General features: G+C 39.4%; 1 protein-coding gene across 2 annotated transcripts; it reads left to right on the forward strand.

Moving 5' to 3' along the window:
• Positions 1 to 2,715: 2,715 nt before the first annotated feature.
• On the forward strand, positions 2,716 to 20,015 carry LOC112888497 (transcription initiation factor TFIID subunit 1). 2 transcript variants are annotated; one of them, XM_025954718.1, is made up of 21 exons: positions 2,716 to 3,178; positions 3,909 to 4,021; positions 5,046 to 5,108; positions 5,191 to 5,233; positions 5,410 to 5,658; positions 6,178 to 6,290; positions 6,407 to 6,578; positions 7,380 to 8,373; positions 9,141 to 9,343; positions 9,556 to 9,793; positions 10,423 to 10,759; positions 11,582 to 11,788; positions 11,890 to 11,982; positions 14,681 to 14,887; positions 15,610 to 15,813; positions 16,336 to 16,819; positions 16,892 to 17,061; positions 17,170 to 17,292; positions 17,793 to 17,846; positions 17,939 to 18,886; positions 19,275 to 20,015. In XM_025954718.1, exons 1-21 carry the CDS (start codon positions 3,127 to 3,129, stop codon positions 19,626 to 19,628), a joined length of 5,421 nt encoding a protein of 1,806 aa, XP_025810503.1. In that variant the 5' UTR covers positions 2,716 to 3,126; the 3' UTR covers positions 19,629 to 20,015. The 2 variants fall into 2 exon arrangements, with proteins under 2 accessions (XP_025810503.1, XP_025810504.1); XM_025954719.1 differs by having other exon boundaries at positions 6,410 to 6,578.
• The last annotated feature ends 780 nt before the right edge of the window (positions 20,016 to 20,795 follow it).

Below are 20,795 nucleotides of genomic sequence, written 5' to 3' on the forward strand. Positions count from 1 at the left end.
CCCTTTCACATACTTGGGGATTCTTTTAAGCATAACAAAGCCAACTGTGGCTGATTTCCTACCCTTGGTCAAAAAATGTAAAAGAAGATTAGTGGCCACATCAACCTTTCTCTCTCAAGCAGGAAGGCTACAGATGACTAATGCGGTCTTTACTTCAATACCAATGTTTCAGCTTGGAACTTTATTGCTGCCCAAAATAGTGATCTAACAAATTAACAAGTACAGAAAATATTGCTTGTGGAGAGGCTCCAAGATAAATGCAAAACAACCACCAAAACTAGCATGGACTATGGTCTGTTTACCAAAAGAAGAAGGTGGACTAGGGGTTCTAAACCTATCAATCCAAAATGAAGCACTTCTTCTCAAAAACCTGCATAAATTCTTCAACAAAATGGACATACCTTGAGTCAATTTAATCTGAGAAAAGCACTATAGAAATGGCAGGTTACCAAACCAAGTAAAAAAAGATTCCTATTGGTGGAGAGACATTCTAAAACTCCTAGATAAATATAAAGGGCTTGCAAAAGTGGATCTAAGGAATGGAACAACTTGTCTCTTTTGGACAGACATGTGGCTAGATCAGATCCCTAACTTATCATTTCCAGAGCTTTTCTCCTTCTCAAAGAACAAAAGCATAACTTTTCAGAGGGCTATGATTACAGAACCCCTTCACAGCCTCTTCCATCTGCCTCTTTCAGAACCAGCTTATGATCAGCTATTGTCAATGGAACAAATCTTGAACTCGGTAGAGCTTTCTCATGAACCTGACTCTTGGTCCTACATTTAGGGCAACCTTCACTTCTCCTCCACAAAGGCTTACAGACAGCTAACACGACATGCACAAGTTCGTCCAGCCTTGAATTGGCTCTGAAAATCTAGTTGCCAATACAAATACAAGATCTTTTTTTGGCTTCTTTTTGAAGACATACTAAGCACAAGAAACATTCTCAGAAGAAAAAATATGGTCCTGAATTCTTACCACTGTGTCTTATGCCACGGTTCTGTTGAGGAAACCTCTGAGCATCTCTTTTTCCAGTGCCCATTTTCACAGATTTGCTAGGATTTTCTTCATGTGCATGTACCCACACAAGCCTCGACTCTTGATTCCGTGGAAATCATCAGAAATGGGCTACAATCTCCTATTTTATGAGCTTGACTATCCTTCTTTGCTGGGCCATATGGACTACAAGAAATGATCTTATTTTCCAAGGAGTACAGCCAACGATCCAGGGATGCCACTTTGCCTTCAAAAAAGAGCTCAGACTACTTTTGCACCGAGAAAAAGCAAAACACTAACAACATTTAGAAGAATGGCTATGAAACTTTGCTTAGACTCTATTCTCTCTCTGATCTTCTTTGTTTCTTTCTTTGTTTCCTGAGAGCTTTGTGTACAAACTCTACCTCTTTTTATCTTTTAATATTTAACTAGTAGGGGCTCATCACCCCTCCTGTTTCCAAAAAAAAAGAACGCCAGCCTCTGGAAGAAGAATGCCTGGATGTGATCAAAATAACACAAGGGAGAAGAATGAATTTTCATTCGGCGTTCAAGCACTTGGTCACCATTAGGAGTTGTGCTGAAGATGCAAAAGATAATCAGATAAAGGGTCCCAACTCCCAAGAACATCAGGCTGACTGAGGTGGTGGCAATAGGAGGAGGCAGCAAGATATATCTTGGATCCGTAGGTCTTGAGATCTATTGGAGAATTGAGACTCAACTTTCTACTGTATGTTTTTTTCTTGGAGACTTCGCTTTCTATCGTAATGTTTTCATGTTGCTCGCTTATCGATGTAATAGTAGTCTACTAATTTGAATGAATGATTACAAAGTGTTTAAGCTTTCAAGTAGTACAATATATAATCTCCATTTTTAAATATACTTTAAATATATGAAATTTAGGAAAAAATATTAGTTTTAAAATAAATTAATTAGCTTGTACTAAATGCTATATATTCAGAAATTGAGGGAGCAGTAGATTCTTATACTGGTTTTGTCAGTTTTTCCAGGTAAATCTGTCGTACGCGGTGGGCACTTAGCAATTTTCTTGCTGGCCCAGGCACTTAGCAATTATTCTTTGAAATATATATCTTTTTTTATATTATGATGACGAAAGGTTGGTCAGCCTGATTGGGGGCTTCCTATCCATCTTGTAGAAGATAGATAAACCATCCATCTTTAAAATCCACTTTGGCCCAATCTTATGCAGAAAAATTAAGCTACTGCAAATATGTTCAACATTTTTTTAAGATCAACTCAACATTTTCCTTAAACAGGTTCAACATTCAACATTTTAATTTTGAAATATTAAAACTGTAAAGATGAAATGTTGAAATTGGAAGTATGAAATGCTGAAAATACTAAAATCGAAATGTTGAACAGGGGGCTTCTTCTCCGACGAGCTGGCGCCTTCTTCTCCGGCGAGCTGGCCGCGCAGCGGCGGGTGGGAGAGAGGAAGCTAGGATTTGGATGTGGATCCAATAGTCGTGATGGTTTGTTTGCACCAATCTCAAATACTAGAACGTGGGGAAGAAAAAATCTTCCAAAGATGTATAGGATTCCCGGCCCAATTGCCCCCGCAAATTGGGCCTCTCATTGTGGGCTGCAAGTTTCTTGCCGGCCCGGCCTGGCCCGCCTCCTCGGCGCCCGACACGCGCCGCCCCCGCAGTCGGCGCCCCGGCCTCTCCCTGCCCTCCGCTCTGCTCCCCATCTAGCGCCCCCCAAGCCCACCCCCCCTCTCCGCCCTTCCGCCGCCGCCGCCGCCGTCGCCGCCTCCGCCTGATCGCAGCGCCGCCGCTCTCATCGTCACCGGGAACCCCGCCATCCTCGCCGAGCTCGCGCATAGAGACCCGTCTGTTGACGCGGCGCCGGCACGCGCCAAAAATTCCAGCGGAGACCTGTGGGGGAATCTCCCCGTTTCTCCCTGCACCGCCTCGGTGTTCGGCCTCGTCCTCTACGCCGCACCTCGGCAAATTTTTATTTACTCAATCCAATCCGGCCTGGCGATTCTAGAGTTCGCGAATTCAGACGCCGATTGGGGGCCGGAGGGCGCCGCGGCGTAGGCTAGGGTTTGTAGCTGCTGGTGCCGTCGCGAGGCTGGGAGGCAGTGGTGGACAGCGGCAGCCGCAGTCATGAGCGACGTCGAGCGCCACGACGAGGAGAACCCGACTACAAGTGCCGCAGGTGAGCTCGACGCCCCAGAGCTCTATCACAGTCATCGCATGCTTTTGGTTTAGCGTTGGTGCGAGTCGATTGGGGGCGCCTAGGGTTGTGAAATTGCCGCGTTCTGATGTGAATTCTCACTATGTTGGGTATGCTATGTTAACGTGTGCGTTTGCTGTATTTTCTGCCACATATTTGTCATACCTGTTTACAAATGCGATTTGATGAGCCAATGACACACTGTCTGGTGCTATATGGGATTGGATGTTCCATTTTTTTGGGAAATTTTGGTGGCTGGAGCTACGCGGATCTCCTATGCAAAACGAGGTGGTTGGCATGCTAAGCTACCATGCGCTTGTAATTGTGAAATCACAATCTTTAGAGTAGTTTGTGTTAATTATCAAACTGCAAAAATGCTGGCATGACTCATGCAGTCTGATCTTCTGTAGGGTTAACGGTTCCATAGTGATGATCTTCTGTGCTTCTGTGATACCTTGTAACTTCTATTCTAGCGCCTTGCTGCAACCGCTGTATCCGTTAGCATTTTGAGTTCCAAAAATTGAGTTCCTCGTAAGCCGCTGTTTGGGAACGCACTGCGTCATCATTTACTGTCATGACCCATTTGTCCGCAATATGGATTCTTAAAGTTTCATGACACTGACAATTATATGAGGTTGCTCTGAAACTGGATTTAGTACAAGCCAATTGATGAAATGTTGGTTGATACTAGTAACACTGTCATAACTTACAGATGATGACGACGATGAGGATTATGAGGAGCCTGGTGGAGGAAATCACTTCCTGGGGTTTATGTTCGGCAACGTAGATGATTCTGGTGACTTAGATGCTGACTATCTTGATGAGGTAAAGACTTCTAATCTCTGATTTTCTTGACTGTTTTGATCCTTCTATTGTCATGTGTCTGCCTCCAGCAGGTGTCATGCAGCTCCGGATAGGTCTTTGAGTGTCTATATGCCATATGTCTAACTGATGCCTCTAGGCTTTGATGAAAAACTCATTGCAAGAATGCGATTTATATGCTGTGCTGTGGTGCACTGTGGAAGCTTGTTTAGTTAATTACGGAATGTCTAGTAGATTTTGCTGTTACGGATCCTGAATCTGCTTGTAACTGTTAATTGTTCCACATGCAAGTTGGGGTATGCTAGAGATGAAATGCAACAATAACTGCCAGTAAAGAGGTCAAAAAAAAGTTAATAGAGGTATTAGTAATTAACTGGTACATCTAAAACTAGAAATGTAGTGCTTCAAAAGCCATTTGCTTTGCCAAAAAGAGCCTTTTCATGATGTGACATTGTTGTGTATCATGAATTTAGAGATTATATCTTTCCATGACCATACATTTAATTCTTTTCCATGGCCATACATTTAATTCTTTTGACAATCTTAGTTGTGTGGATCTTTCAATCTGTTTTTGATGGTGCTAGTGCGTTCCAATTGTTCTTGATTTGATACACTTTAACTTATTTGTGGGTGCTCGTTTTCTTATCTTTTTGATCTCTATGATTTATATTTTAGAGTCTTCAGTTGCTTTATACGAACCAGCATTTCTAAAGAAATCATATTCCACTGATTGAAATAAATTGATTCAACTTCTGAAAATGGGTGGATCAAGGTTATGCACAAGCTGCTTCTCAGTCCATGCGTTGTAATTTTCTCATAATCTGGATAAAACTTGAACAGTCCTTGGTGGACTTGAGGAAATTTTGCCAGAAAAAAGTTTGTTGTGCTGGCTTGGGGACTTGGGGTACTTGTGTTTCATTATTTCCCATTGAATCCCTCTGCAGGAAAAACAACACAATATTTATTTGTGTTTATAATGTAATTCAGATGTAACATTCCTTTGTTAATTTTATTTTACTTAATTCAGGATGCAAAGGAACACCTTTTTGCATTGGCAGACAAGCTTGGTCCATCTCTCAAAGACATCGATGTATGTTATCTTATGCATATATTTAAGCTATTTACCTATTTCATTACCAAACAATTTAATACTTTGTTGTTTGCTAATATAGTTAATCAAGTCTTCTCCAGCACCAACTGATCCTTCTGAGCAAGGTTAGTGACATCTTAACGTGTCCATATAAGCTGTTTCCATAAAAGCTACACCAACGACTTTCATCAAGCCAAGTTTGCCAATTACCAATTCCTTTATGTTGCTTTTGAACGCCTTAATTCTTCTCTTCCACATAAGACTATGCACACGATTGATAACAAATCTTACTATTATGTAGACTATGATGAGAAGGCAGAAGATGCTGTTGACTATGAAGATATTGATGAAGAATATGATGGACCTGAAGTTGAAGCAGCTACAGAGGAAGACAACTTGTTGTCAAAAAAAGATTACTTATCATCTGCAGGGTATGCATCGGTCAATAATACAGTTTCAGTGTTTGATGAGGAGAATTACGATGAGGATGAAGAGACACCCAATGATAATGAGCCTCCTGGTGATAATGCTGTTCAAAATCTTTCTTCAGGTGATACTGGATCATAATTTTTTTCATGTTCCATTGTTTATGTTAGCATTCATTCCATTTCTTGCTGCTTTCTGGCTCCCATGCTACCCCTGTTTTTTCTCTTCCTTCTATCGATCAAACATTTTGTAGGTTGGAGTTTTTTTATATCTGCAACTGTATTTATTTTCATGTTTGCAAGCATTGATGGTAATGATCAAGTATGTTCCACTCTGGCTCTAGAAAACCTAAACTGAAGACTTGATCATCGTTTTTAGCTTTTATTTGGTGGTCGTAGGCTCAGAGTAAGCGAAACCTTCACTGTTCATGATTGAATGATTGAAAATGAAAACTAGAGAGAATGTTATGCAACCTTTTTATTAAAGCAGAATTGATTTTGATTGCTGAGTACATGTTTGAAAATAAATAGAGCAGTCATCTGTCGGAGCTAACACATCAAAGTTTTAATCCGAGTTCTACCTATTTATATTTGTTTTTGCTAACTGACATGATTCTCTTTTCCCATTATCTATTTGGCTGTAGATTCAATTGAGCAGACAGATATGGCAACCTCAAGTGATAATCTTGCCTTGGAAAATATTGGCTCGTTATCACATCCAGAAGAAATTATGGACTTTGAATATGAAGTTTTGGAGGTATATGAAGCACAAATCTTGAAACTAGCATTGCTTGTCATCTGTCCTGTATCATATCTAGTTAACATTGCACAATTAATGTCTTAATGTCACTGACTTATTCATCTTTAATGAAGCAGAATGAAATGGGCACCGAGGATGGTCAACATGAGCCTGAAAGTGTGACTTCTCTCCCTGTTCTATGTGTAGAGGATGGGAATGTGATCCTGAGGTTCTCTGAAATTTTTGGTATCCAAGAGCCTGTAAGAAAAGTGAAGACAGATCACCACAAACGCCCAGTGAATAAAGGTATTCTACATGTTGGTTGCAACAAATAGATCCAAAAGCACCATCCTCCCCTATATACCCAAGACCCAGGATAGATAGTGAGTAGCTGGAGTGGAGGGTGTTACCTGGAAACAATGGTTACTTGAAACATAGTTATCCTTACTTCTTTTGGGCTGTTCAATTTGAGATGAAGAAATTTAACTGCCACTGTTGATGTCAACACTATATACTTATCACTGCCAGTCTTATTTCCATTATGTTCATTCTGTCTGAGCAAGTGTCTGATTTGATGAAACATTAATTTTTATAAAAAATATCTCTTCTGATTAATTACAGTCTTCTAAAAGTAGGCCTATTAAGCCAAAAACAAATGCTGCATATGAGGCCAATTATATGGATAGACAATTAGGTTATTGGCTTATTGCTCACAAACTTTGTAATTGATTGGTGTTAAGAAAAAGTATGAACATGTGAACCTAATCTGCATCTAAATGACTTCTATTTTTATCGATTGATCCTTTTTGCGGCATAACATTGCTGATAAATGATTATTGCTTCATTCTCTACCAACGTGCATGAGAAAAATGTATTGGATTCTTTCACTGCTATATGAATTTTCGTATGTAATTATGATTTTTCAACATTGAACTATTCACAAAGCTTTATCGCATATATTTGCTGCAAGGGAGGTGACTGAACAAATACCAATAACCAACTTGTAGGTTGTTGATGTTAAGTTAATAGCTTGTTATGGCTGTTAATCCTGGCCAAAACATTTGAATACATCTGATGTCGTGTTTATCTTCTTGTAATTGCTTTCAGAGCTTCAGATCACAAATGTTGCTGACATTGTTGAAGAAGATGAGGAAATAATTCTCCGAAGCAGTATACAAAATTTCTCAACTTTGAATCATATCCAGATGAATGAAGATTTTGTTGAGAGTGACAGTGATGAGTCAATTACTGATGTCACTTTAAGGCTAAAGGACTCGTGTCTTTCTGAACAACCTATGAAAGATGCACATACTGTCCAGCGATCTCTAGTTTGTCCTGATTTTTATCCACTTGAGCATGATGATTGGGAAAATGATATCATTTGGAATAATTCACCATCAACTGATCGTCAGCCTTGTGCAAAAATCTGTGAATCTGAAGATAGCGTGGACAGACACAGTGATGACCAGGGCAAGGATTATGGCCAGGTCTCCAGGTGTTGGGATGTGCAGAGTAAAAGCAATGGTTCCCCAGTAATAGAAGAGCCTTTTGGTTGTACAGAAATGCCTGCTCCAGCTAACTGCCATTCACCTGGGAATAATTACCCTCCACTGACAAATGATGATAATATAGACCACATAAGGCCAAATAACTTAGATGAGGCAGTTAAAATTAACACCATGCTGCGTTTAAACAACTTGAGTTTACTGAACAGGGAATTATTAGAAGGATCATGGTTGGACAACATAATTTGGGATCCCAGTGAGGGTACCCCAAAGCCTAAACTGATATTTGACCTCAAAGATGATCATATGCTTTTTGAGATCCTAGATGAAAAGAATGCGGATCACCTCCGCTCTCATGCTAGTGCGATGATTGTTAGTCAGTCAATGAAGACTTCAACACCAACAGTGGAGAATTTTGACAATCAAGCAAAGACATTGAGTGTCAGATTCAACATCTCCAATGACAAGTTTTATTCTAATAGGAAGACACCGCAGCAAGCTAAATCTCATACTAAAAAACGTGCTTTAATGGGCATAAAGGTGGTTCATTCTGCTCCAGCTCATAAGTTGCAAACCATGAAACCAGTCTTGAGCAAGTATGAGGCCTCCCCTCCTTCCTGCCAAATTCTGAATATGTGCATCTATGATTTCTCATCTTATATTATCTTACAAATATGTATTCGAATGATTTTTTCATGCTATCTACTGTTACATCGTTGCTTAATTTAGGCGGCCAGAAATGGAGCGAATAATGTTTCTTAACTTATACCTTCTTTAACTGAAAGTTTGTGCAACTTATCAATCATATCCAATGAAGAGACCAACTGTCAGTATTGTTGTTTTGAGGAAATATTTTTGTAACTATGAATATCCTCGTCAATTTAGAACTAGGTTCTTTCAACTGCAGTTTGATTACGGAGATAGTTTTGCTCCTGTTCATATGATATATGAGTAAGATAAAGAGGAAGCATCAGATGCACAGGAATATATTGGTGTTGTGAATACACTAAAACAATCTCATGCCTCGAATCCAATTTGAATGGCCCAAGTGGGAGGTGGAAATTTCCTCATCCCTCTTATTTAGATTTCCATGCAAAATGCTCTTGTCCAACCTTGCTTAGCCTTGTTAGTGGGCAAGGAAACCCTAGCCAGAAAAGGATTACCACTTTGGCTTTCCCTCATCAAGGGAGTCCTTGCGCACCTTGCCCACAGATGTATGGCTAGGCAAAGGAACCATATTTGCATGCCCTTAACCAAATATGACAACATTAGTTGTCATGCATTACATCACCAACTGCACTTTGTTTATTGTTCTTTGGTCACTTCATCTCTAATAGTTTTTCCTGCTATCAACTTTGTGCAGCAAGGAAATTGCAAACTTTCATAGACCAAAAGCTAAGTGGTATCCACATGAAAATAAAATTACTGCTCAATTACAAGGGGCTACTTGCAGCCATGGGAAGATGACTGCTATACTTATGACACTGGCAGGAAAAGGAATAAAGATTTTGGTAAATGCAGAGGACACTCCGGTCTCTGTCAAATTAAAAGCTTCAAAGAAGTTAGGTTAGTATTCATTTACTATCCCCACTGCCTTTGTTTTTCATTTATTTGGAACATTCTGATTCGCTTTCTGCTTTTGGTTGATCAGTTGTTTTCTACTACGTAATTTAAGGCCCCCCCCCCCCCCCCCAACCCCCCCACACACAAAAAAAGAATAAACAAATGATCACTTCCTCCTATTTTAATAGTTTTCTTTGATGCCTTAACTAATGCAGAATTGAAGCCTTCTGAGAAGATCAAATTATTCTGTTCTGGAAAAGAGCTTCAGGATGACATCTCGTTAGCCATGCAAAATGTGCGACCGAACTCTATTCTGCATGTTGTTCGCACTGAAGTGAATCTATGGCCAAAAGCACAGAAGTTACCTGGCGAGGACAAGCCTCTACGCCCTCCTGGGGCTTTCAGGAAAAAAACTGACTTGTCTGTCAGGGATGGACACGTATTTTTAATGGAGTAAGCCCAATTTATTTCGCTTTATATTCTGGAAGTATTAATTTCGATGAGCTTTCACATATCTGACTTGGTACAGGCGCAGATTTATTGAATTTAGTTGCTACTAGTTCAGCCATATGGTGTACCACATCTTTTGATGTAGCATGATCTTCTATGTTGCAATTTGACCATAACTATCTCTTGCATTATATTGTTACGAGCTACAAAATTATACACATAAAAACATACAATGGAATGTGAATCTATTTGTACCAGTTTTGTAGCACTAAACTAATATATAGTTGACCTAATTGTTAGCTAAAAGTTACCATGTTTGAATTTTAAATGCATGTGCCTCTTAAACTTGTGGATGGAGGGAGTACTAGTATGTGCATGATTGCTTATTGGTTGTGTTGATTGTGCATATGACTTCTATTATGGTACCAAATGTGTTAGTCATCACTCAATGCAGATACTGTGAGGAGAGATCTCTGATACTTAACATTCATTTTTTTACTTCGAGTTTAGCCAAGTGCTTATCATTATGCTAGTATGTGTAAGATTGTGTTGGTTATGCACATGGGCAAATTTTAATTATGTAATTTTTTTCACTATAGTAATTCATTTGTCATTTATTACCTTGAATGCAGATATTGTGAAGAGAGACCTTTGCTTCTTTCGAATGCCGGAATGGGAGCCCGACTTTGTACATATTACCAGAAAACTTCACCTGCTGATCAGACAGCTACATCACTGCGAAACAACGGTGATGGACTGGGCACAGTGCTTGCGATTGATCCTGCTGACAAATCCCCTTTTCTAGGAGACATACGTTCCGGGTCCCATCAATCTTGTCTTGAAACAAACATGTACAGATCACCTATATTTCCTCATAAGGTTGCACAAACTGATTACCTATTAGTCCGTTCGGCCAAAGGGGCGCTTTCCCTTCGTCGCATTGACAAGCTATATGCTGTTGGCCAACAAGTAAGCTCTGCTACCCGAAATACTATGTTCTGTATAGGTATGGTGTGCAATGTTTCCAACCCTTTATATCTGCTGTGTGCCCTAATAATGTCAAGGATATAATTCCTTTACTGGATTCTCTTCTGTGTTGCATTGCCAAACTTTACATTGCCGACCATGTTCTGAAATATTCGTTGCTTCCTCTTGGGTTTAGTTTGGGCAGTTGTAGTGCGGGAACATAGCAGAAACAGTTTGACCTTTTTTTTCTTGCCTTATTTTCGTGAACAGGGGCTGGGTATTCCTTTGTTACAGTGGTAGTAATATCATCCATCAGTTTTTTGCATTATTATATTTATATTTCGCATGGAAATTCAAATTTTTTTATTGATATGGATCTGCTATGAAGTTGAATAATGTAGTGTCTTGTTTTGCTCGTGAAAGCTGCATGTTTATAAGCTTATTTGGTACTGTTTTGGAATGTCATGCACACACTTTTTGGATGATCCTTCATGTTGGCAGCGTGTTGCCAGCTTGTGAGTAACAGAAGTACAGGAGAACATAAACACTGCAAATATGACTGGAATATGGATTTAGATATATTTCTGTGTAAAGTTTGAAGAATTATGTTCCATTGATATTCACTTTATTTATCGACAAAGTGTAAATGGCACTCCTTGAGTTTTTACCACTTTTTGTCGTGAATATTCCTTGAGTTCTTGTTGCCATTCAAATTCTGTTATTGGTAGGACAGCACACTTAAAACAAATCTTCAATGCCATTATTATAGGAGCTGGTCTAGTTTCACAATTTCATCCATAACATAATAGTCATGTTCTCCTGCAGGAACCTCATATGGAAGTCTTTTCACCAGGGACTAAAAATGTGCAGAATTATCTTCTGAATCGAGTGCTTGCATATGTTTATCGTGAGTTTCGTGCTAGGGAGAGGCCTGATGTTACTCCTCAGATTCGAGCAGATGAGTTACCCATTCAAAGTCCTCTGACAGAAGCTATAGTGAAGAAACGATTGAAGCATTGTGCAGATTTCAAGGTTGGATGTCCATCACACATGTTTTAATCTATACATTTTTATAGTTTAATTCTGGGCTCTTGATTTAACCAGATTTAATGCTCTCCTGCATTTTCTTACAGAAAGGACCAAAGGGACATTTTTTCTGGACACAGAGAGCTGATTTTCGGGTTCCATCAGAGGAAGAACTGAGAAGATTATTGACACCAGAAAGTGTGAGTTTCTTCTGATTACTGCTGCTCTTGTCTCAATCAATTGTTTCTTGATAACAAGCCTTATCTCTTGAAGAATTATTTTATTTTGAGTGGATACTCTCAAGGAAATGTGAATGCTCATTACATTGTGCTGGCTATATAATGACCGCCAGCATGGTCTATTACCTACTCCACACATTTTCCAATATATAAGGCACTAGTTCCTTGCACATACGAAAATGAAATAATGAGGTAGGGAAGAAGAAAAATCTGGACCATGCTATTCCTGTTAGGGATGATCTATTGCTTAAATCTCTTTTGCTTTCTTGGTGCTAGTTGTAGAATTAGATAGGAAGCAAAGCATTGGTTGCAACTTGAGATCTGAGTGCATGCCCTGTGTTTTGAAAGTACCAATGAAGAATAGGCCTTGTATTCCCAAACAGAGGGAGTAGTCACTTAGTTTCTTTATGATAGTATTATAAATAAAAAGGATTTCCATATATAAAAACGGTTTCACCCCTGTTTATTTGAGATTAGTTATTGAGTGGTATTAGATAGTAGATTGCATTGGAGGTCCGGAACATGTCTTCTATGGGCTGTCGGGCATTGTGCTGGAATTCCTGGTGTGCGTATGAAGATTGGGAGATGAGATTGAGGTCATATCTTTCCGCTTAGCGCTTAACAGGAAACGATAATTGTGATTTGATCTTAAATAAGATTAAATGGAAAGATAACAACCAGGTGTTTAGTGGATGTCCATGATATTCCCCTGATCTATTCTAGTGGCTACTGGCTAGAACATGGGGGCGTCTATATGTAGCGCGAGCGAATTTTGATGGACGTATCGCAGAAGCAATTCTGAGTGGGTCGCGCGCGCGCAAACTCGTGGGCCAAAACTGGAGGCCCGTTATTGATTCTTGATCGGCACAGGGATTGGAAATGCTCTGATCATATATTCATTTTCAACAGGCTAGCGAGTGCATCATCAGTAATCTGAATGTAGGAACGAACGAAAATTTGAATTCATTTGAAAAAACGTTAATCTCAGATTCTAAATAAAATAAAGCTCTAAACCCATTTCAGAATGTTTTGAAACATTTATCAATGTTCCAAAATATTCAAAAAAGTTCTGTACCATTTCAGAATCTTTCAAACGTTTCAGAACTTTTAAACTGTTTTAAAAAGTTCTGTAGTCTTCAAAAAGTTCCGAACCCATTTCAGAATGTTTGAAACATTTTATAAATGTCCCAAAATATTAAAAAAAGTTGTGTACCATTTCAGATTGTTTGAAACATTATAAATGTTTGTTTCAAACATTTCATAATGTTTCAAACTATTCAAAAAAGTTCTGAATCCATTTCAGAATGTTAAAACATTTATAAATAGACAAACGACAAACAGATGAAGGAGAAGAGGCAAGCACGTCCATTTCTCTTGTGAATATACTCATGCCGGAGGAGAGGCGAGCATGCCCGTCATAGCTCAAACTCAAACCAACCTGAGAAATGGATTCAGAATGGTTAAGCATGATCAGCTTAATATGGACATCCTGCTTAATGGATCCCGAAAAGTGGGTACAGACCGAACAGCTGGGGGCATGATGCACGAAACGCTTCTGCGATAGAACGGCACGCAGCAGCGCGAGCGATAAATAGACTCGGTGCTAGAACATTGTCAATGATTTCTCTTTAGGCCCCGTTTGGATCCCTTCATTTTGAGGAATTGGAATCTACTTAATAGAGTAGGCTATTTGTCTTGGAATGTGGCATTCCACAACTTCCAAAGTATATATATAAGCCTATCTTAAATTCAAGGGGGTGGGAGATGGAAATTGATTCTATAGATTCTCATGTTATGTTTCTAATGTACAACTTACAGCACACTCTTCGACTCGCTTCCCTATAGCAGAAGTAGAGTACATAAGTATCTCTCCCATTTGGCCAACAATAATATACAAATATATTCCACGTACAACTATATTAGCTTAATTAATTTATATCTAAATTATGATTATTAGAATGGAATTCAATTCCAAGGATCCAAATGGGGCCTTACGGGGAAGCATGGTTTCAGATTATTCATGACGTTTGTATGAGGTAATGCAGATGCTTAACAATTTTCTGATATATCCTTCAGCTTTCTTATTTGTGACACTATGGGCCATTTGCCTTGCAACACGACCGATTGAATGCAAGGACTTAATTACACAATTAAGCATTTCCTGGACCTCTGTAGCTTTCCGCATCATTTTTCATCATAATTGACTGTTGCACCTAATTGGTGCAACTGAGGAAGCTCATGGACCTGTCACACTACAATTGGAGTTTATGGACCCATCTAGCACAACAAAGCTGATCTAAGGATGTTGATATTTTTTGTTTCTTTTTCTAAAGAATTATAATACAAATATGCAGTAATTGCCAGTGATTTCCATAATGTAAACATGCTTGCCTTCAAAAGGCATACTTACATTCTTGAAATGCAAAAGCTTGAAATTGGGTTGGCACTGAAATATTTTGAAAATCGCATCATCAGAGTAAGTGGATTCCGAATATGTTTTCCTTGCAAAAAAAAAGTCTATTTGAAAGCTGAGGATATTTGTTCTTCGAAGGTTACGTACCTTGTTGCATTGGTGTTTAATAACAATTTCCTTTTCTTATCAGAAAATATCATGATAACTTGCAATTGAGATTATTTTAACTAACGCATCATTTTTCAGGTCTGCTGTTATGAGAGTATGCAAGCTGGCCTGTATCGTCTCAAGCGATTAGGAATTGTGAAGCTTACTCAGCCTGTTGGACTGGCCTCTGCCATGAATCAGCTTCCTGACGAAGCTATTGAGCTTGCTGCTGCATCACATATCGAGAGGGAACTGCAAATCACTAGCTGGAATCTTACGAGTAATTTTGTTGCCTGTACTAATCAGGTACTTCAGTCTTGGTCTCATGCAGCGTTTTGTTCATGTGATCAGTGATCCAGAGCAACACTATTTTCATTCAGTACCTGTTCATTGACCTAAAACCAAGTATTGTTCCTACAAACTGCTGGGTACTAGTTGCAGTGGCGGAGCTTGCCCTAATTTCAGCAGGGCCAGATATAAGAGAGCAATGGATAGAGTGATTATTGTTAAGTTTAGCATACTGTTGGGATAATGGACTTTGGAAATTGAGGGGCGGCCATGGCCCATGTTAGCCATTGAGAAAGCTCCGCCCGTGCTCTATGTTTAGAGATACTACAGATAACCTTTGGGAGATAAGGGTCACTGCTATCAATGGATAGATAGATAATTTGTGGAGGGCAATGGGTTGTTGATTTCATAAGGGCTAGTTGGGTGCACAGGAATTGAGCTAGAATGTTGGGGGGGGGGGGGGGGTGGTCTCAGTCTATTCTCTAGGATAGTTGTGTTACATGGAATATCAGCCCACCCCCATAAAAAGGCCCTCTGCCACAGAGCGGGAGGCAGTTTACAAACAGATTCATCAGTAGTTATTCTATTCTGGCAAAGGTAAAGGATACACAATAGCAGTCCTAGTTTGGTTGGGTATGTATGTTCAAATGCATGTCTAGAGATATGCTGCTAATTTTCCTTGAGTGTTTATTGGTAAATATTTTCCTGAAAATTTTAATCTAATTTCCTTTGGTGTTCAGGACAGAGAAAATATAGAAAGATTAGAAATTACTGGCGTCGGTGATCCATCTGGTCGTGGGCTAGGATTCAGCTATGTGCGAGTAGCACCAAAAGCACCTGCCTCCAATTCAATGCTCAAGAAGAAGTCAGCTGCTGCAAAGGGTACCACTGTAACTGGAACTGATGCTGATCTCCGCAGGTTGAGCATGGATGCAGCTAGAGAGGTACTCATCAAGTGCAGTGGTTTCTAATACAAATATACAATAACATACATAAGAAACGCCTGGTTTTAGAGTTTTTGGCATGCCTTAATATCATGGAACATGCTTCTGTCTGGACTGATAGATGTATGTATTATTATCTGATGGCCTTTGACATTCTTCTTGCCTTCATACAATGAAAACTATCCTCATTTTGCTAGTATAGTGTTGGCTGTAAAAATAACAGATGCGACCTACTCCCATAAGCCATTGACAAACCCAGTGGTATTTTGGCGTACTGTGACTTTCACCAAGTACCATCGGAGCAGATATCCATGCCATATATTCCCTCTGTTCCAAACTATAGGTCGTTTTGACCTTTATAGATACGTATTTTTTCCTATGTATCTAGATATATCCTGGTGCATAGCAAATACCATGTATCTAGGTGAAAAGAATCACCTCAAAGCTTGGCATGAATTGCATGTCCTCCTCTTGTTCCGCCTTTACTTTATTTACTAGTAATTAATGCATTGCTATGTACAGTTGCTGCTGAAATTTGGCGTTCCTGAAGAGCAAATTGATAAATTAACAAGGTGGCATCGGATTGCTATGGTGAGGAAGCTGTCAAGTGAGCAAGCTGCATCAGGAATTACTATTGATGAAATTCCTGTTAGTAAGTTTGCACGTGGACAAAGGATGTCTTTTCTGCAACTTCAACAGCAAACTAGGGAGAAGTGTCAGGAAATTTGGGACAGACAAGTCCAGTCACTTTCAGCTATAGATGGTGATGACAATGGCAGTGACACAGAAGCTAACAGTGATCTGGACTCGTTTGCTGGGGATCTTGAGAACTTACTAGACGCAGAAGAATTTGATGATGAGGATACTAGTACAGCAGACTTGAGAAGTGACAAAGCTGATGGAATGAGAGGACTTAAAATGAGAAGGTGCCCTACTCATGCTCAAGTTAATGAGGAAATTGAAGATGATGAAGCAGAAGCTTCTCTGGCAAAAAAACTGCTTGAAGGTAGTTATTTCTTTTATGTTTTTCTTACAAGAATGATCTAGTGCATATGATTTATGGCCTCTTGTGGTGCAGACAATGGTAATGATATGAAGAGGAAAAAACAGCCTGAGGGTTTAACAAATTGTGGCACCTCTATAGGTGCCAATAAAATGAAGCAGAATAAGACTGGGCAAATGATCAAATCATCCGGTTACTCTGGTGCGTTGACCCCAAAGGAGGGCATGCCAAGAGAAGCAAAAGAGGTATTACTCCATCTGAGATTCTGGACATGGTCTTAGTTGTCTTGCCTGCATTTGTTGCTGCTGTGGAGAAACAAGTTGTAATGAAGTTAGTCATCTTACTGCATGCAGGCTGAAAATTCTTTTGCTGAAGGCAGTTTGCCCACGAAACTAAAAACAAAAATGGCGTTTGATGGAAATGATATCCTTCTAGTTAAAAAGAAAAGTGCTCCAGGAAAGGATGGACCTACTAAGGTAACCCAGGACATGATTATGACTTGTGAATTTCTATCCATGTGAATATTTTTATTTGTCAACTCAAATCAGCTTTTTTTTTCTCCATTATATTTATTTTTTATATTGGACACTTACGCCTGTGCTATGTGTGAATATCATGTTGCACTTATGGTGTAATGTACTTGGTACAACGATTATGTTGCCCTTGTTGCCATCAGGCTTCACACGGTGTGTTCGAGAAAAAAAAGGCTTCACATGAAGTAGCCGATGGGCGCTATTAGCTTCTAAACTGAAAAACAAAATTCCAAAGTTTGTATTTGTAGCCTGGTGGCAATTTATGGTATTGCTGCTCTGCAGTCCAATTGGTTATTTTTGCTATTGTGCCTATAAAAGTAGGTAGGAAGTATGCTGCTAAACTTTTGAAGTTTGAGTACATTTTAGTTCTATGATTCATGTCAAAGCTGATCTGGTCTTTTGCTATTGTGGCTCTTAAGTGGCATGCCTTTCCATTTTTTCAGGAAAAGAGACAGGGTGCAAGGGGAGATACTCTTGTTTGTGGTGCCTGTGGTCTGGTAAGATCAGTAACGTGATTCTTGCATGTGCCCTTTTGAAAAACTGTTATTGTGTTTCATGACTTAATTTTTGTTTCTCTGTTGTTGTATAGCTTGGGCATATGCGAACTAACAAACTATGCCCTAAGTATGGGGAGGATCAAGAAGCGTCAGAAATGGATGCAAATTCAGTTAAGTCCAATCCTACAGATATAGGGAACCATTTGCAAACGAAGACACCTAAAAGGTTGATAACCAAAGTTTCCTCTGAAGTTACTGAAACTGAAGGACCAGAAGGTATTGAAAAGACAAAATCTGTCCCAGTAAAATTCAAATTAGGGGTACCTGATAAATCCTTGGAGAGGAACATGTCAGTCTCCGGTTCGCTGGTTTCTGATAAACGCATCATGGATGTTACAGACCATAGATCTTCTGGAAAGGTAAACAAGATAATAATACCTAATAAGATGAAGTCAGAAGATTACCCTCCTGACACTCCAAAGCCTTCTGTTGTATTTCGGCCTCCTGCTGAAGAAAAGGATGTACCTCGCAAAAAGATCACCATCAAGCAGCCTAAGGTAGTAGATCAACAAAGACTTGTTGAACCTAGGAATGGTCAGGAGCCCACAAGAAAGACAAGAAAAATTGTTGAATTATCAAGTTTTGAGGAGAAAAGTAGAGAGGATGATCATTGGTTTGGTGGAGAACCCAGCCAGATGAGTTCCTCGCATGAGAGGAGGCTAGATCTGGAAGGAAAAAGAAGAAGCAAAACCATAATGGAAAATGAGAAGTCCTGGAGAGATTTTGAAGAGCAAAGAGAAATGCCGCAACAGAGGCTTATTGATGCTAGGATATATGCATCGAGGGAGGAAGATCATCAGAAAGCAAAAAAGAAAAACAAGAAAAAGAAAAAACATGAATTTAGAGATGATGACCTACTTGATCACAGGCCGTACAAAAATGACAGAAGGGTACCTGAAAGACACCGAGCAGTAAAACGATCTACTCCTGCTGATGTGATTGAATGTGCACCATCTGCTAAGCGCCGCAGGGGGGGAGAGGTACATTTACTTAGTGTTCACCTATATGTTTAATTGGATTACAAATGCTTTGGAAAGTGACAATAGTGTTGATGGTGTTAATGTCTTGTCTCTTGAGAATAATAAAACAGCTGTGTAGGTGTTGACTAAAACCATATGTTTTGAAACACGATGGCAAAAGCTAGTATATGTCTTGTGTTTTGAAATGGAGTAAATTTCTGTAGTTTTGTTTGATTCTTGCCACTATTCAATAATTGTTTTGGTGAATAATTTCTGTGCAAAGATTGATACAATAGGCGTTACTACACACATTGATATAAATGTTAAAAGGGAGAGGTTAAATTACACTTGGAAGGGATTTGCTGGACAAGGAATTCAGGCTTAATTAACTGTTTTCATCCTCATGCAGGTTGAGCTCTCCAACATACTGGAAAAGATAGTTGATCACCTGCGGGGAGAAACTCAGATATCATTACTATTTCTAAAACCAGTAACGAGGAAAGATGCTCCTGATTACCTTGACATCGTACGTCGCCCAATGGATCTTGGTACCATCAGAGACAAGGTGAGGAAGATGGAGTACAGAAACCGGTATGAATTCAGGCACGATGTAGCACAGATACAACTGAATGCACACATCTACAATGACGAACGTCACCCTCACATACCTCCACTTGCTGATTCGCTCATGGAGATGTGCGATTATCTGCTCAATGAAAGCGCAGAGGTGCTTGCTGAGGCGGAAGATGCTATTGAGCACTAATACAATAATTAGATTTAGCATTTAGAACTTGCCATATCCTAACATAGATGATGTATTTGCTGATCTGGAGGTGGGAGGGGGGAGTAGCTGTACATTTTTGGGTCCTGGCAGTAATGTAAATGCAATCCCAATTCCAACTGTTTTACCTTCTGTTGGTATTGGGAGTTAGTGGATGTACACAGGGTCTAGGTTAGTCAGTGAGGGTCTCTGTAACTATGCCCTCTTGTTGTAAAAGTGTAGAATGTAATTTGTCTAAACCCATAACTTAATGATCTGATGGTCTTTCAGCATCGGGTAGAATGGCCTTCAGTTGTAGAATGATGAAAGAATCAATATAGTGAGCAAGGTCAAAGCACGTGCCTGGGTGCACCGGTCAAGTTCACTAGATTTTTGGTAGCCTCATTGCTTATCTTGAACTGTTTATTTTGAACTCTGATCTGCAGAGCTGGTGCCTAAATTTCAGTCAGGCCGAATGACCAGTACCTAAATCTTGATCAGACCGTTTAAGATGTTTATCTTTGCATGATTACATTTACATCTACCTACGTGTTCTTAATCAGAAGGCTGCCATATGGACGCCCAAAGTCAATACTCAACCTGCACCATCAACGCCAGCCAATGTGTTTTGTGTAACTTGTGCGATATGCTGAGTGATGTGCAGACCTTGACTGGGTACTCATGACAATGTCATTGGACGTTAATGTACCCAGGTAAACAATGTGCTACGCGTACTCCTGTATTTCCTATTTGTTCCAAAAAGTAGATGTAATATATACTCTCTTTGTTCCAAATTGTAGTTTATTTTGGCAAATCTAGATATATAATTTTTACTATGTATTTAGATATAGTGTATATCTAAATGCATATCAAAATCTATGTATCTAGATTTACCAAAACGACCTATAATTTGGAATGGAGGGAGTATTTTTTTTGAAATGAACCACAAAAGAGAGCTGCCGACTATTATCTTCTTTAAATAAAAGGAAAAATGGATAGTACAACAGAGCCACAAAGGATGTAGTATATGTTTGTATCAAGGATGTTGACGTTTTACATGAACTACAGACAACCCAGGTAGTACCAAGAATCAGCAGCTCCCTTAAATATTCGATTTGAGATGCTCATGCCTATCAGTTCCACACTGCTAAGCAAACTCCCAAAAAAACC

The sequence above is a fragment of the Panicum hallii genome, chromosome 4 (genome assembly GCF_002211085.1).
Source record: "Panicum hallii strain FIL2 chromosome 4, PHallii_v3.1, whole genome shotgun sequence".
Taxonomy (NCBI): Eukaryota; Viridiplantae; Streptophyta; class Magnoliopsida; order Poales; family Poaceae; genus Panicum; species Panicum hallii.